The sequence below is a fragment of the Nyctereutes procyonoides genome, unplaced genomic scaffold (genome assembly GCF_905146905.1).
Source record: "Nyctereutes procyonoides isolate TBG_1078 unplaced genomic scaffold, NYPRO_anot_genome, whole genome shotgun sequence".
Lineage (NCBI taxonomy): Eukaryota > Metazoa > Chordata > Mammalia > Carnivora > Canidae > Nyctereutes > Nyctereutes procyonoides.
The window spans coordinates 62731225-62747069 of NW_026575046.1; the positions used below are offsets into that span (position 1 = coordinate 62731225).

The 15845-nt window shown below is 36.2% G+C and overlaps 1 protein-coding gene across 4 annotated transcripts in view; it reads right to left on the reverse strand.

Annotated features, from left to right (window-relative positions):
- Positions 1–2302: 2302 nt before the first annotated feature.
- Positions 2303–15845, reverse strand: part of SAMD8 (sterile alpha motif domain containing 8) — a 50005-nt gene continuing 36462 nt past the window's right edge. For all 4 annotated transcript variants that reach the window (XM_055325292.1, XM_055325291.1, XM_055325295.1 and 1 more), the window contains exons 3-6: positions 14786–14881; positions 12668–12785; positions 7297–7447; positions 2303–6916 (exon numbers count right to left, since the gene is read on the reverse strand). In XM_055325292.1, the coding sequence (XP_055181267.1) occupies positions 6612–6916; positions 7297–7447; positions 12668–12785; positions 14786–14881 (670 nt within the window). In that variant the 3' untranslated portion in view covers positions 2303–6611. The remainder of the gene's footprint in view (positions 6917–7296; positions 7448–12667; positions 12786–14785; positions 14882–15845) is intronic.

Below are 15845 nucleotides of genomic sequence, written 5' to 3' on the forward strand. Positions count from 1 at the left end.
AAAAAAAAAAAAAGACAACTTTGGGGATCCCTGGGTGGCTCAGTGGTTTAGTGCCTGCCTTCGGCCCAGGGCATGGGTCCTGGAGTCCTGGGATTGAGTCCCACGTTGGCTCCCTGCATGGAGCCTGCTTCTCCCTGTGCCTGTGTCTCTGCCTCCCTCTCTCTCTGTGTGTCTCTCATGAATGAATAAATAAAATCTTAAAAAAAATAAAAAAGAAAGAAAATCCTATCTAGGATCATCTTTGTTAAAAAAAAAAAAAAGACAATTTTGGATACAGGGTATATTATATCCTACAGTCATATTACACAAGCCAGTAGCACTTGGCAGTTCATTTTTGGGGTGTATTAATCTTCCTTGGCTGGTAGAGAGGCTTCCTACAAACTGTACCCAGGTCTGGTTCCTTGACCTATCTTGGGGTCTGTAGTCTTTCTTTCATCTCCAGTTTGACCTTTTGTGTAGTTTTCCATCATCCTACCTTTTTTTTTTTTTGACTTACACTTGTGCCCTTTACTAACTCCTGTTTATAAAACTACTTACACCTGTCCCAACAATTTAGACCTTGTCAACAGGCATTCCAATGCTTCTATTAAAAACACATACCCTGTTGGGGCACCTGGTGGTTCAATCAGCTGAGTGTCTGACTCTTGATTTCAGCTCAGGTCATGATCTCAGGGTTGTGAATCAAGCCCTGTGTTGGGCTCCACATTGAGTGGGGAAATCTGTTTGAGATTCTCTCTCCCTCTACTCCTCCCCCTACCCTCATGCTCTCTAAAATAACAAATCTTTAAAACTATTTTTTTTAAACACATACCCTGTCAACAGTTCCCTAATACATACACAAATCCATTTTTTTGCATGACAATCGGAGTCTTCTAAACCTTTCATCATGTCCTTAAGAATTCTTCCTTCAGAGAGGGCTCAGTTCAAGTTTTACACACTAAATTCTGCTTGGACCCTCAGTCCCCACTGAGTCTTCCTCTCCCAAGCTACCATTAAATGAAGACAGAAAATTATCTATTGACTCAGCTGTTTCCAAACATTTCCCTCCCCTATCCTCAGCTCTTTTTTCAAAGGGAAAGCCTACAAGGAAAACTAAATATGTACAGCACCAGCTCTGTGTGAAAATGGTACAAACTCCTCAACTCCCTTTCCTCTATCCCTGAAGATGTTCAACCAGGCAGCTTTAAAACTATGGGTTTATTCTACCAATGAATGTTGGCTACCTTTTCATGTCAAATTCCCAGGTAGATTACTAATTTCCTGGAGGCATAGGCCCTGTTTTATTGACCTCAATTCAACTAATAGTTCAGCATTATATAACTGCTACTAAGCCAGCAAGGGTATATAGTATTTCATATCTGGTCTTTAATACAACCTATGTGATAGGCATTTTTTTCTCCCCTTTTTACACATAAATTTAAGTGATGCTGGAAGTAAAGGCCTAATTTAATCAGCGGCAGAGATGCAACCCATACCCAAGCCCTCCTAGTCTAAATCCAGTGCATTTTCTATTCCACCAAGTAGCCTCTAGGTCTATCCTGGATTATTCTTTCCCAGAGTTCCCAAGAGAAACTAGCTGGGGCCACCACCAGAGAGGCTACAATTACTAATGGTCATGAAAATAAGTTCAGTCACAATTAAGTTCATAAGGTCCCATGACAATGCTTAGTGTTTCAATTACTCCATGGTTCTGGGCTATGGAGCTACCCTATTCCTAAGAGCTATTTTCCCTTCTTTCCCCGTTCATCATTATTTCCAAAGCTGACCTGCCAGGATGGTGGCATCTTCCTATATAATCTACAATTAAATCAAAACCAAACAAACAAAAACTTTAATGTGTCCAGGAATAATTAGCTTTTTGCTTCTTTTCCCTCCCCCTCAATCCACTATTCTTCTAGTGGTCTCACGAAGATTACTTTTCTTTTCTAATGTACACAATAGAAAGGAGAAAGGGCAAATGGCTTATCTAATAGACAACTAAGAACTTGTAAATGCCAGGAACTAGATACTATATTAAGATTTAAAGTTGCTGGGCCCAATCATTGACAAAAATAAAAATTTACTGTAGGGGATCCCTGGGTGGCTCAGCAGTTTAGCACCTGCCTTCAGCCCAGGGTGTGATCCTGGAGTCCCACGTCGGGCTCCCTGCATGGAGCCTGCTTCTCCCTCTGCCTGTGTCTCTGCCTCTCTCTCCCTCTGTGTCTCTCATGAATAAATAAAATCTTTAAAAACAAAAATTTACCGTATAAAAAATAGACGAGCTGCATTAGTAATGCAAAGACTTTCAAATAAGAGACTGCAATTCAACTTTCAAATGTTTTATTTTTAGTGTTTTTAAACATTTTAATACAACAAAGATATAAAATAATATATTAGTTAAATCTGGATTTAATTTAGAATCAATATATTTACTTATATACAACACTGTGCTTCAAGATATGGCTACCACAGGAACATTCACATCTTCAAGTAATACTAGTTTCTCTGTGGACAGAGTTACATTTAGGTAGAGTTCTTAAAACAAAACATGCCCACTTTAGTCCAAGCTAATTTTGCCTCCCCCACTAAGTACCAGTTCTTCTTTTGTTCCATATCAGAAATACTTCAATTGTCCTAACAGTCCATAGATTCTCCAGATAAAAAATTATTAAAATTAAGCATTTTTAAGATGACATTATTAACATGGCTTGGCAGCCATTCAGACAACCCAGTTCATACTGAAACATCTGAAATAATAAAATGATCATAGTATTCCATCTCTCTCCCCTTCCTTATGCTTAACATGGAATACTGAATAAAAAGTCTTTGGCTAATTTAGGGTAGAACACATTCTAAAAACACCTTTACTGGTAGCTGAATTATGGTTTATAGGTTTCATATAAGCCACGTTTTACTTGAAATTGGTAGCATTTACTGGATGTGAAAGGTGAGAGGGAAGACCAAAACCTACTTTCACAGTAATTTCAGTCATTCAGAGCCACTCAAACACAAAGAGGGAAAAACCCTCAACCTCTCTCTTTTCTCACTGGTCACCTGAAGCAGTCTGACTTGATGTTACTAACAAGTCTCTAGAGAGGTATGAGGATAATTCAGGCTACACTTTTTACAAATGCAAACCATCTTTAACTGCCAAATGAAGATGGCATTAAAACTGACATGCTTTGTTGGCTTTGAAACTATCTAAAAGAAACCAATACAGTTTAAGAAAGCTATTGGACTATTAGAATATTCTTGTCTCAAATGCCTGAATACCTGAAAGAACTGACACAGGACTATTACTGTAATTACTCTTAGTAAGGGATAACTTAAGTCTACAAAAAGACTACCAAAAAATTAAATTTATTAGATCACAGAACTTAAAACAAGAATATGGTTAACGTTCTCAAGCATTTTGGAATAAGAATCTTTAAAAAATGTTTACTAAAAAACTCATGATGCATTGCCTTTTGCTGAATACACTCAAAGCAGGTTACTGTTATGAATGTGACTTTGAATATATAAATAACACTTTTCCAACAGACTGTTTCATTTTGGCTATAAGAGGACTTGGCTTCTCTGTTCTGTTTACAAATTATAAGATTTTTGGAATTCTAAGTAACAACACGCAGGTACAGAGTAAGAAAACATACCACTTGCAGTGTCAGAGTTACACAACCAGAAGGTCTCTCAGTCAACAGATTTTTTTCTCATGAACAATTCACATTTCTTTAGCTGATTGGTTCTAAGGGTATTCTCATTGCTCTCTGATTTAAAACAAACAAACATCAACAAACTACTAAATAGACCCAGCATATGGAAGTTGTATTTTTACCCTAGCAATTCTGGCCATAGAGAACTATGGAGAGGATAGCCATTTGAGAATTCTGCAGCACAGCCAAATAATTTCTCCCAAATTATTCAGTGATAACAGCACACTTGCCTTCTTCAAAACCTCCTACTCCTTGTGAACTTCAATTACCCTTCAGTAACAATGTCCTGCATAGACAAAAAGAAAGAAAGAAAGAAAGAAAGAAAAGAAAAGAAAAGAAAAGAAAAGAAAAGAAAAGAAAAAAGAAAAGAATAAAAAGACTATATTGCCCCCAGGAGTATAGAGAAATGAATCAAGGACTTTCAATATAATCTCCAGTTTGTATGCCCAAACCAAAAGCCTTCTTGGTTCCTTCTATACTGAGGTCTCAGTATTTAAGGATATAAGCCTCTCATAAGCCTGCAGCTGTAGAGAGGGTCAAAAAATACATAGATCTAAGGCATGGAGCTTTTCTACCTGGCCACATTCACACCAAAATGTGAATATAAATACCACTCTTCCAATGGTTTACACTTTGACAAGAAAAAAAAAAATACAAAGACAAAATCTGGAAATTTCTGGACAAAACAAAAAACAACTACAATATAGGTTTCACATTAAAAAAAATGGAAAATAATTTTGTGTCAAAGTTTTCCAAGAAAGAGACTTGGAGATGATGAATTTATGTAAACACTGCCTTGTATTAGTTATAACAATAAAATGTAAATTTACCTTACCTTTACCTCAAATCAAATATGATAAATGCAAAGCTGAAAACTTATTTTATAATCTTCATTGCAGTCTACTGTTAGGCACTCTCAATGTCATTAGCTCTGCAAAGTTAGTTGCAATTTTTTTTTTCTATTTTGTTCTAGAATAGAATCCATAAGAAGGAAAGAACACTGATGTTAGGAAATTTACCATTAAGTTACTATCTGACATTCTTGAATTAATGTTGCCACAGATTTTTTTCAAACATTTTTCCAAAAGCCAACATTCGTCCCTCCCTAGCTAAATACAGTCTTACTTGTCCCTTAGAAAGAATGGCAGTTACACATTTTTTTATCTCAAGGGTCAAAGTACTCTAGGTAGCACAGGAAACATCCCTCATGTTTATGCAGTTTCCTTAGTGAAACATTGACATTTTTGTCTCTTGCATATATTAGAATCAACAATTTAAGATATTATAAGATTCTAAAGTATTAGATTTAAATGCATAATAAAACTAGAATTGCCTTGTACCATTTCTCAAGTGAGAAAAAATAATGTTAAGAGTAGACTCAAGAACAAAAAAAAAGAGTAGACTCAAATTGGGGTCATTCAGCACTGGTTGAAACTTGTTTGCATAATATTCTTTTCCTGTCCAATCCATTCAGGATCCTCTGTAACTTATACAGGGGTGGGAATATGACTCAAAGTGCAAAAATAAAATATTTCACCCACATTACAGTGGGCTTCTAAGCGGCCTAATTTTAGACCTCAATATGCCAGCACTTTTTCTGACTCCTTGTTTTAAAATGGAATGTAAAAACTATACAATTAATATGCCAAGTAGCTAAGCTCAACCAGTTGGGGCTCAAAATCCAATTCCATAACTGTTCTACTGTCATAACTATTAACCAAAATCATTAAAAAGTAAAGTGACAAATGTTTTCACAATGGTCAAATTACTTAAGGTACTAAATTTCTAGTGTTGTAAACAGCAACTATGTTGTATCACTTTCTGACTGCCAAATTAAGACCAAAGAATGTATGTACACAATTATATTTAAAAATGAAAAATAACAAAACCTTTTCATATCCAAATATGTCTGACACTGTTCACTTCTGATGGCCAAGAATGACAAATTTCAAAAACCAAAAAGTTGTATTATGCCTGCAACCTGTAATAAAGTTCTTTTCGAACACAGAAAAAATATTCTTTGCATGCATACCTCCCTATTCACGGACATTAGAACTTTATCTAACATTTAGTAAAACATTCCACTATTTTGCTCATTAAATAACATCACTTAAAGGCATAAAATTGGGCTGTCATATGTCTAGCTAACTATAGCACAAAGTTGTTCCAGGTACCTACCTGACTAAAATTAAGCCAATTTTATTATTATGGATGCAGCCATTTCTCCCTCATAAACACTTACTGATGGTCACACTAAACCCTCAGAACAAAATAAGAACTGCATCTTCTGTTGCACCTTTGGAGAAAAATGCCAGTACTATATTTGTACTTTGTCACCTCATGTACAGCCTCTTCCATTCTCTTCTTCTTTCAGGCATCCTGGTATGTTCAGTATACTTTTCTTAAAGATGGTTCAGAAGGCAAAAATTATTTGTTAGTAATACAGATCACTTTCTACAGTTGCATTTTTAAAAAGATTAGTTCAAAGAAAAGTACTGCTCATTTGATGGAGGTTTTTCTTTGAAGATAATGAGGAGCTTAAAAAAATTATTTCTTGACTAGAGTCCTAATGAAGTTAAACAAAACAAAACAAAAACACTTTCAACCAGCAAATTGCTTAAGTTCAATACAAGTACTCAACAGGCGAGGGTAACAGCCTGACTTCAATCACAACATTAAATCTGCCAAAAGAGAAGAGTCAGAAACATCTACTTAAGCTTCCTATTCAAACGAATATGTAAGGACTCTTGACTGCTCTTTCTTGATTTCTATAATCACAGCCTTGCTCAAAACATGAAACTTCACTTTGTCAACATATAAGCCAAAAAGCAAGGAATCCAGGAACAGCTTAGGGGGAGAAAGCAAAGTTATTCACTTTCAACTACAGTATATTTAATCATGAACCCATTATAAAGATTGACTTTATCCAATTAATCTTTTCATTATTGCTGGTTTTGAAAATGGCCAACAATATTCATTAGGTACTGTACCATTAACATTGCATTCAAAAAAAGAAAACATGGGAAACCAAATTCTTGCTCTCCTACTCTGCTGATATGCTCTAGTATTGGCTAGAGTATGGTAGTACAAAAAGAGTCTTGTCGTGATATAAAAGGCAATAAACACATCAATGGAATAATGTTCGTGGGCAGCCAAAATGAAGAAGATTCCAAAGAGGTTGAGAACCCAGGACAAAGTATGCAAGAAATTCCAGCTTCTTGGTGTATCTGGGAAAAGGACAGAAAGATCGTTTTAAAACCACATTCTTTCCAATGCTTCTAAGTCACATGTTTCTTTCTTTTTTTTTTTTTTAAATTTTTATTTATTTATGATAGTCACAGAGAGATAGAGAGAGGCAGAGACACAGGCAGAGGGAGAAGCAGGCTCCATGCACAGGGAGCCCGACGTGGGATTCGATCCCGGGTCTCCAGGATCGCGCCCTGGGCCAAAGGCAAGCGCCAAACCACTGCGCCACCCAGGGATCCCAAGTCACATGTTTCTTAGGTCAGTCTGTCACTCTCATTCTTCATAGAACTTGACACCCTTCCAACAGCCTCCTCTGCAGCCAGTCATCTAATATATATGGAAGCACTAAAGAAATACTTACATTCAGTGACAAAGAAATTCAGCATAGTTAGGACGACTGTGTGGCCACTGAACATGTAATCTCCACAAGTGTGAACACCAGTTAGGGTCATCCCAAAGCCACTCCAAATGGCAAAGGCCCGGTGCAGTTTCTCCCATACACTGCCATATATCTATAAAGAAAGCTACAAATTAGTGTTTCAAGTGCTTGGAGAGGTAGGGGCTTCCAAACATCCACTCACATTTGAAATTCCAACGCTGAATGACTTAGAAATAAGATCTAAACAAAAGCAACCAGACTCCCAGTTTAATTAATTCCAGATATTAAAGGATGGTCAGATATATTCTGGTAATTAAATGTAATCAGTAGAATACAAATTTCTCTACTAAGGATTCGTTTACAGTGAAAAAAGTCACTATTACACAAAATATTTTCAAGTTTTTAATCCAATAATACAGGAGTATTTGCTGGCAGTTCTTGCCAATAAGAAATAAACTATAACAGAGACAATGGCTACCATTCAATCTCTATTCTTCCCTTCTTCACTGGTAACAGAATATCAGATTTATTTGAAATAACGAACTCAACCAAAACACTGCCTCCCTAGCCTAACTGCAGCTTGGTATGGTTTTGTGACTAAGTTCTATATAATAAGACATAAGTGGAAGTGTAAAAGATTTCTGGGAAGGTGACTTATAAAGCAAAGGGACAACAACCAGATGAAGTCTCTTTTGCCTTTCCTTCTGAAAGCCTACAACTCAGACTTGATAGTTGAAGCTCCAGTAGCCATCCTGGACCACTAAGTGGCCTTGAGGATGCAAGACAAGTGTTAGGACAGGAGAGGAGAAAGAGAGAAGCATCATAGGTTTTTGATAAGTACATATAGTTACACATGACCTAGTTTCAGATTTCTCTTATGAGACAGAACAAATCATTGTTTATTAAAACCATGCCATCTTGAATTTCCTATTATTACCAGTCAGACCTAATCCCCACTCCTGTACATAAGTGTAAGAAAGTAATCTATTTTGAGGAAGAGTTTAAGAATTTGAGTAACAGTCACTCTTTTAAAAAGCATGGGCATTTAATTTTTAAATGGCATTTAACATACAATAACAGTACAAAAAATCCTAACATGTTATGTGCATTTACTATGTGTAAGACATGCTGCTAAGTGCTTATGTGTTACTCTATTTAATTTCTAAAACAATCCTGTGAAGTGATTTAATTATGCAGCTGAGGAAACTGGCTTAGAGTGGTCAAACAGCTAATAAGTAACTTAACCAGGATGCACATCCAGGAAATCCAATTCCAAAGTCCTGTGTCTTTTTTTTTTTTTTTTAATTTATCCATTCATGAGAGACACTGAAAGAGAGAGGCAGAAAGACACAGGCAGAGGGAGAAGCAGGCTCCATGCAGGAAGCCCGATGTGGGACTTGATCCTAGAACTCCAGGAATACACCCTGAGCCGAAGGCAGATGCCCAACCACTGAGCCACCCACCCAGGCATCCCCCAAAGTTCTGTCTTTCAGGGCCTTTCTACTTGCTAGATGGGGTACTGCCCAATTCATAAAGTAATTTAATAATGTCAATTAGATCTTCAAAAAAAAAAAAACTCACAAAGAAAAAAAAAAGTCCTATGTTTTAAAGATTCTACTATGGCTAATTAACAACAGACATACCTTATTAGGTATCATGATTTCATTAGAAATCTCACCTGCTAATTATATACACCGAACTTTCCCTTTCTGCCTCAGTGAAGGGCAGGACAGGAAGATGAATTTATTATTGGAGAAAAGGAAAGATAAGTTACTAAAATACACATAGTTTGTTCTTCTAAGACCTCTAATGAGAATAGGGATGGAGATGGTACTCTTGTGAAAGTAAAAAATCAGGCAGTGAAGAATAGAGACTGCTAGGAAAATATTCTCAGCCAAGGGCAGTGATGCCAGTCAAAAGAAAGCAATCATCGTTCAGTTACTCAAGTCTTTCTATCCCTTCCAGTTTTAAATGTCCCAAATATTCTGTATCTTCTTTACTTAAGGTGGGCATTCTACATTTTAAAAACAGGTAGGTTCTTGGTTCTGTGCCTAAACCTTCTACTTCTGAGAATGACATTTCAAGCAATTATTTTATTTCAATGAAAATGCCCTATGGAGTTTACTATAAGGGATGTGATCGCTAGTTACTATCACCTTAACTTTCTATTTTTAACTGCTACAAATAATACAGGTCAATAAGTAGGTTATATTATAATGTAAAGCAATTAACAGCATTCAGGGCAGATTTGAATAGAAATGTCCATATATAACTAACTGATAATGAAAAACAGTCCTTAGAGACAGAAAAGGAGCTATCCATACTGTAGAGGGATGGTGTCTAATTTATTTTTGTAGCACACATTACAGCCCTATGTACATATATCATTCTCTTAGTGGCTGACCTACAATTAAATCCCTCAGCTACGTGAAATTCTCTTTTCAGTGGAGTAAGCTTCTATTTTTCTTCTTTAAAAAAATCTCTTCTAATCAATTACCATACTATTTTGGGGGAATTATTCTACCCCTATTTCATAGCACGTACAGAAATAAATTCAAAAGAGTAAAGATTTAAATATATAACGTAAGACTGGTAGGGGCACCTGGGTGGCTCAGTCAGTTAAGCATCTGCCTTTGGCTCAGGTCATGATCTCAGGGTTCTAGGATTGAGCCCCATATTGGGCTTCCTGCCCAGTGGGGGTCTCTTTCTCTTTTACTCTCTCTCCCTGCTCATGCAAATAAATAAATAAAAATCTTTAAAACATAACACTGTAAAAGTCTCATATCATCATCTTTCATTAATCAGAATGGCAATGACTCCAGAAATTGATAAGGAGTGCTGGCAAGGGGTTGGGGAAACTGACACATATACAGTGTTGGTCATAGTGAAAAGTTTGTTTTTTTCTACTGGATGTTTGTACAAAATGTATTTGATGTGTATATTCTTTGATTTCATAATCCTACTTCCAGGAATTTATGTTAAGTAGACCATTAAATAAATGAAAATGCATAAACACACAAGAACATTCATGACGGTACGTTTTATAAATAGTAAGATTTGGAAACAACATAAATGTACATCATTTGGAAACTGGTAAATCATACAGTGGAACACTGCAGCTATTAAAAAGATGAGGTACAGCCATATGTATTTCTTCAGAATTAAGTAAACAACATACTATTAAATAAAATATAAACTAAAAAACAATGTCTACAATGTAATCTTATCTTTTATTTAAAAAGTATCTACTAGGGCGGGCCCGGGTGGCTCAGTGGTTTAGCACCGCCTTCAGCCCAGGGCCTGATCCTGGAGAGCCGAGATCGAGTCCCACATCGGGTTCCAGTCCCACATCGGGCTCCCTGCATGGAGCCTGCTTCTCCCTCTGCCTGTGTGTGTGTCTCTCATTAATAAATAAATAAATAAGTCTTTAAAAAGAAAGTACTATATAAATTTATGTGAATGTGTAAGCATGCTTAAAAATAGTGTATGTGGCTATATACTCACTATTAACAGGATTATTTATGAGATGGTTGAAAGAAGAGGGGATTATGTGAGCTTTTACTTTTCAATTTATATATTTTTAGAAATATAAAATACTGCCTTTACAATAAATAATCCTAAGCGTTATATTAATCCTTCTCTCTTGCTTACTGGTTAGTTTCCTAATACCTGGAGAAAGTTTTGTCACCCTTTAGCTCACGGCTGTATTTTTAGTTCTTGATCCCTTGGCTGCTTAATTTTCCCTTGTTGGCATTTCAACTATTTCTATTACAATAGAACTGACAATTTTGTTTAACACTTATACAAACAATATTAAAATAACAACAAAGGTGCTAACATATATTTGAATATTTGGCAACATATAACTAAAGCACAGAGGCTTAGAAAAGTAAAATAATAAATTCTTTTGTCCAAATTTAATGAGTCACAAAGGCCAATTCTGTATATAAAGTACAGGTGATTTTCAAGTTTCTAGAAGTGTTTGTTTTTTTGTTTTGTCTTTTTGTTCCCATCTGCATAACTTCTCCCCTCTCAATATAATCAGAAGAGAAGATATTGTCTATAACATACCAAAATAAGCTACAAAGTTTAAAACAAAAACAATAAATTAGCCATTATTTAGTATATCCTAGAAAACAGCAAGTTTAGAATAGTGGGTACTTTATTTTAAATGGAATATGGTCAAACGGAAAACTTTTTTAAAAGGAGCGGTAAGGATATTGAAGGGACCACAGTCATGTCATATTGATGTGGAGAACAACGGCAAAAGAAAAAAATTAAATTTTTTTACAACTTACAGCCCATTGACAAGTCCCTGAGACAGGCAGAGTGACCTTCCTCTAGGAACTCAGCTGCCTCTACATTAATACTTTGCTAAGGGCCAATGGCAATTTTAGCTTAACATTATCCTAATCTCCAAGATCCTGTAACTCTCCTTTAACATATACAAATTCCTTTGGAAACTTTATCTCTATTCCCCAAGATACATGTTAGCAGTCATCTTCCAAGATAATGGCCCCCTGATATATATCCGAAGGGTCTCATGACTAAGGTTTAACAAGACAGTAATAAATGACCTTTTCCTGACAATAGCTAGCCCGCTCAAGGTCCTGGAAACCTTGCTTCCAAAATTCTCTAAAGAATTATACTAGTCCCTAACCCCCTCTCAACTTGGAAGGTATATAATCAATCAGTCACCCGTGACAACTCCAGTATAGCACTTTCTGCCCATGAGACTTGTCCCTATGCTTTAATAAAACCACCTTTTTGCACTGAAGATGTCTCAAGAATTCTTTCATGACTGCTTGCTCCAAATTCCAACATTTCCACATCAATATGAGGAACTAAAGATGCTCAGGATGGTGAGAAAGGGAAAAATGGTAATTCAAAGAAACTTGTTTTCTACAGCTCCACAGCACAGAACCAGTATCAATGGACAGATGTTAATAGGAAGGTAGATTCTGGCTTAAGATTTCTACCAAATTATTTCTAGAGGTTTATTACAGATAATGAAAAATACTGAAAAGCACGTTTTAAACATTTTATTTATTTATCTATTCATCCATCCATCCATCCTTTAGAAAGAGAGGCAGAGGGAGAGGGACAGGGAGAGAGACAACCTTAAGCAGGCTCCATGCTCAGTGCATGAGGCTGATGCAGGGGCTTCAGTCTCACAGCCCTGAGATCATGATTTGAGCTGAAATCAAGAGTCGGACACTTAACCAACTGAACCACCTAGGCACCCCTAAAAGACATTTTACCATTAAAAGTAGAGTCTTAGCCCTACTATATATATATGGTGCCATCAACCCCCCAAGAATAAGAATGAATGATAAAGAAGGTAGCAGGCTACCTTTCCAGTACACTGCAGGTGCTGTCCTGGCACGGAGAGGGAGGTCACAAACATGGTAAAGCAGCGAAGCAAGAATACAGTGCCCATCAGACTACAGAGCCTTCGAAGAAGTATTGACCTGTGAACAGAGCGACCAAAAAGAAAGAAAGATCAGAAGAAAGCAAACCCCAAAACTCCAAGCATCATGTGTTTACTTAACAGGAGAGCAGGTAGGAAAACCACTAGAACTAGGCTCTTTGAAGAAGACACAAATCTTAGAGAAATCTTAGATCTGAAGCATCCCTGTCCAACAGAACTTTGCAATACTGGAAATATCTTGTAACTGCACTGTCCAATAAGGTATCCACATGTGGCTCTTGAGCACTTGAAATGTGACTGATACATCCAAGGAACTGAATTTTAACTTATTTTATTTTCATTAATTTAAATAGACATATGTGGTTAGGATCTGCCATGTTAAACACTACTGACCTAAGGGCATCATTTCATTGATAAGAAAACACAGCTAAGAGAAAGTAAAGGAATTATGCAAGAAAGAAGTAAGACTAGTACCTAGTCTGCCTCTCAGCTTAATATTAGTGCTATTATTTATATATTGCTCATAAATTATTTACTTTATGAGAGGTAAAACTAAACATGATTCTAGGGAATTTTTTGCTCATTAATAATTTTGTAAATTGGTTACTGATAGTAGCTATCTTAAACATTCTCCAATCTCTCTTAAACTATAAAAATACTAAGTTTTTTTAGATACAAGTTTTATATTAAGTATACCTAGCAAAATTTTTTTAGCAAAAATTTTGAACTGCATTGTGATTATCACTTGTACTGTCATATTATTTTTTAAAACTTCCAAACCAAAACAGACTATAATATTCTTAAACACCGGGACTATGCTTTACCCATTTTCAAAATGCTCTTCTATCCCTCAAAAAAGTATTAAAACACAGGTTAAAAGATCTTAAATTTTAGTGTGTACATCTGGAATGGAGCCTAGGAATCTACATTTTAACAAGAAACCAGGTGATTCTAATGAAAGCAGTATAAAGGCCACACCTAAAGAAGCCTTTCTTTGACTAATCAAATGCCAAAACTCGCATTTAACTGGCCACTGCTATGCTTTGCTAAATCTACCAAAGTTTCCTCTATGGTAAATTCATTCTTGAAGAGTAGATAAATTCAAATTCATTGGCATCTTGTGAGCCAAAGTTAAACCAGGAAGCAACAGTGATATTATACGTTTTTAAACCACCTCTAGTTTTAAGTAATCCAGAGTTTAAAATATTTCTGGAAAATGGGAAAGAACGAAGCATTATACAGCCTAAAAGTTTGGCAATAATAGCAATCATCAACCTTTCTTTTCACCTTCAAAGCAACGGAATACCTGCTGCTTAGGACCTAAAGCCCCTCACTGGTTTACTTGAAAGCATTCCCTGTTGAGGAGAAAGGATAAAAAATTCAAGAAAGTGTACCTATTCCTCATCAGTGTCCACAGACAATGGATAGCAGATCCACAAACTTTATAGTTCTTGAAATTTTTTCATTATGTCTTTTTAAATAATTTCCCCTCATTAGCACAGGAAAGAAGCCTCCCCTTACTACTTATTAATTTAAAAAAAAAAAAAACTCTTTCCTTTATATTTCTTAATGAAAGTGCCAAAGAAGCACTTTCCCCACACAGCAATTTCCTGTATCATCTTAAACCACACTGACTAGATGTACATGGTGTGCAAATAATCCCTTTTCTACTGGACCTCCTCCAAGCAGAGAATTTCTTCCACCCAAATACTGTCCTTGACCAAAGACTGTCCTTGGAGGAGTTTCTATTCTTCAACAGAAAGTGACATTTCCGATTTGTTTCCAAAGAAAGTTACGGCTAGACTGTCAGCTGTTGGCTCATGGCTGAACATCACCATCTCTGATCTTTGCCTGCAGAATACTGCTAAATACGCAGGTATTACTGCACAGGGACTTTCTTGTTGATCAAACCCAAAACATTTTTCATAATGAAGAAAGAAGGAAATTAACAAGGAAACTACAAAAGGGGGAAACAAGGTTTGATGAACTTTATCCAAGACAGTCAAAATATTTTGTCTTTTAATGGAGTAACTGAGGTACCTGTGTTTGTGAAGAAGAAGAACCAGGAGCCAAATATAGCACAAAATCATGCCACATACTTCTGTCATGGCAAAGGCCCATGGAATTCTAGGAACACTGGAACAGAAAAAAATTACATTTTGGACTGACAAGAAGCGTATTACGTAAATGACACTCTTTGTAGTAAGAACTCTTCTAAATTGCCTTCTATAACTTTTATCTCTTTTAGGAGATGATATTTAAAGAAACTGGGGGGAAAGATTGTTTCATAAAGTATTCCATTTACCAAAACCTCTTTGCTGTCTGTGATTCCCAAATAATGATTCTCTGTGAAGAAGTTAACAACCCTTTTCTTCCTCCCTGTAGTATGGTATCCCAGAATACAGAACTGCCCACAAACATCAACATCAATGGGAAAAGTTTCACTCTTGCTAATTGAAGAATCAGGGCTTGAAATTGACTCCTCTTTTCTTTTTTTCTTATAATAAATTTGGTTTTGTTTTAGAGGTAGTAAATAAGAGTTTTTGTTTTGGGGATCCCTGAGTGGTGCAGCGGTTTGGCGCCTGCCTTTGGCCCAGGGCGCGATCCTGGAGACCCGGGATCGAATCCCACGTCGGGCTCCCGGTGCATGGAGCCTGCTTCTCCCTCTGCTTCTCCCTCTGCCTGTGTCTCTGCCTCTCTCTCTCTCACTGTGTGCCTATCATAAATAAATAAATAAATAAATAAATAAATAAATAAATAAATAAATAAATAAATAAATAAATAAATAAATAAATAAATAGAAAGAGTTTTTGTTTTGATTTATTCCTTCATTACTTTCTGCCCTCCTTTGTTTTATATCCATTTTCTTCTCTTTTTCCATTGATTCCTCTTTCTTCACCAAATCTTTCTTCACAGCTCCTGTGGTTATTCACTAGTAAAATACATGTCACATTTCTTAATTTAAAAAAGGGGGGGGGCATCTGGCAGGCTCAGTTGGTTGAGCATGTGACTCTTGATCTCAGGGTTGTAAGTCTGAGCCCCATGTTGCATGTAGAGATTACTTAAAAATAAAATCTTAAAAACTAAATACATACATAAA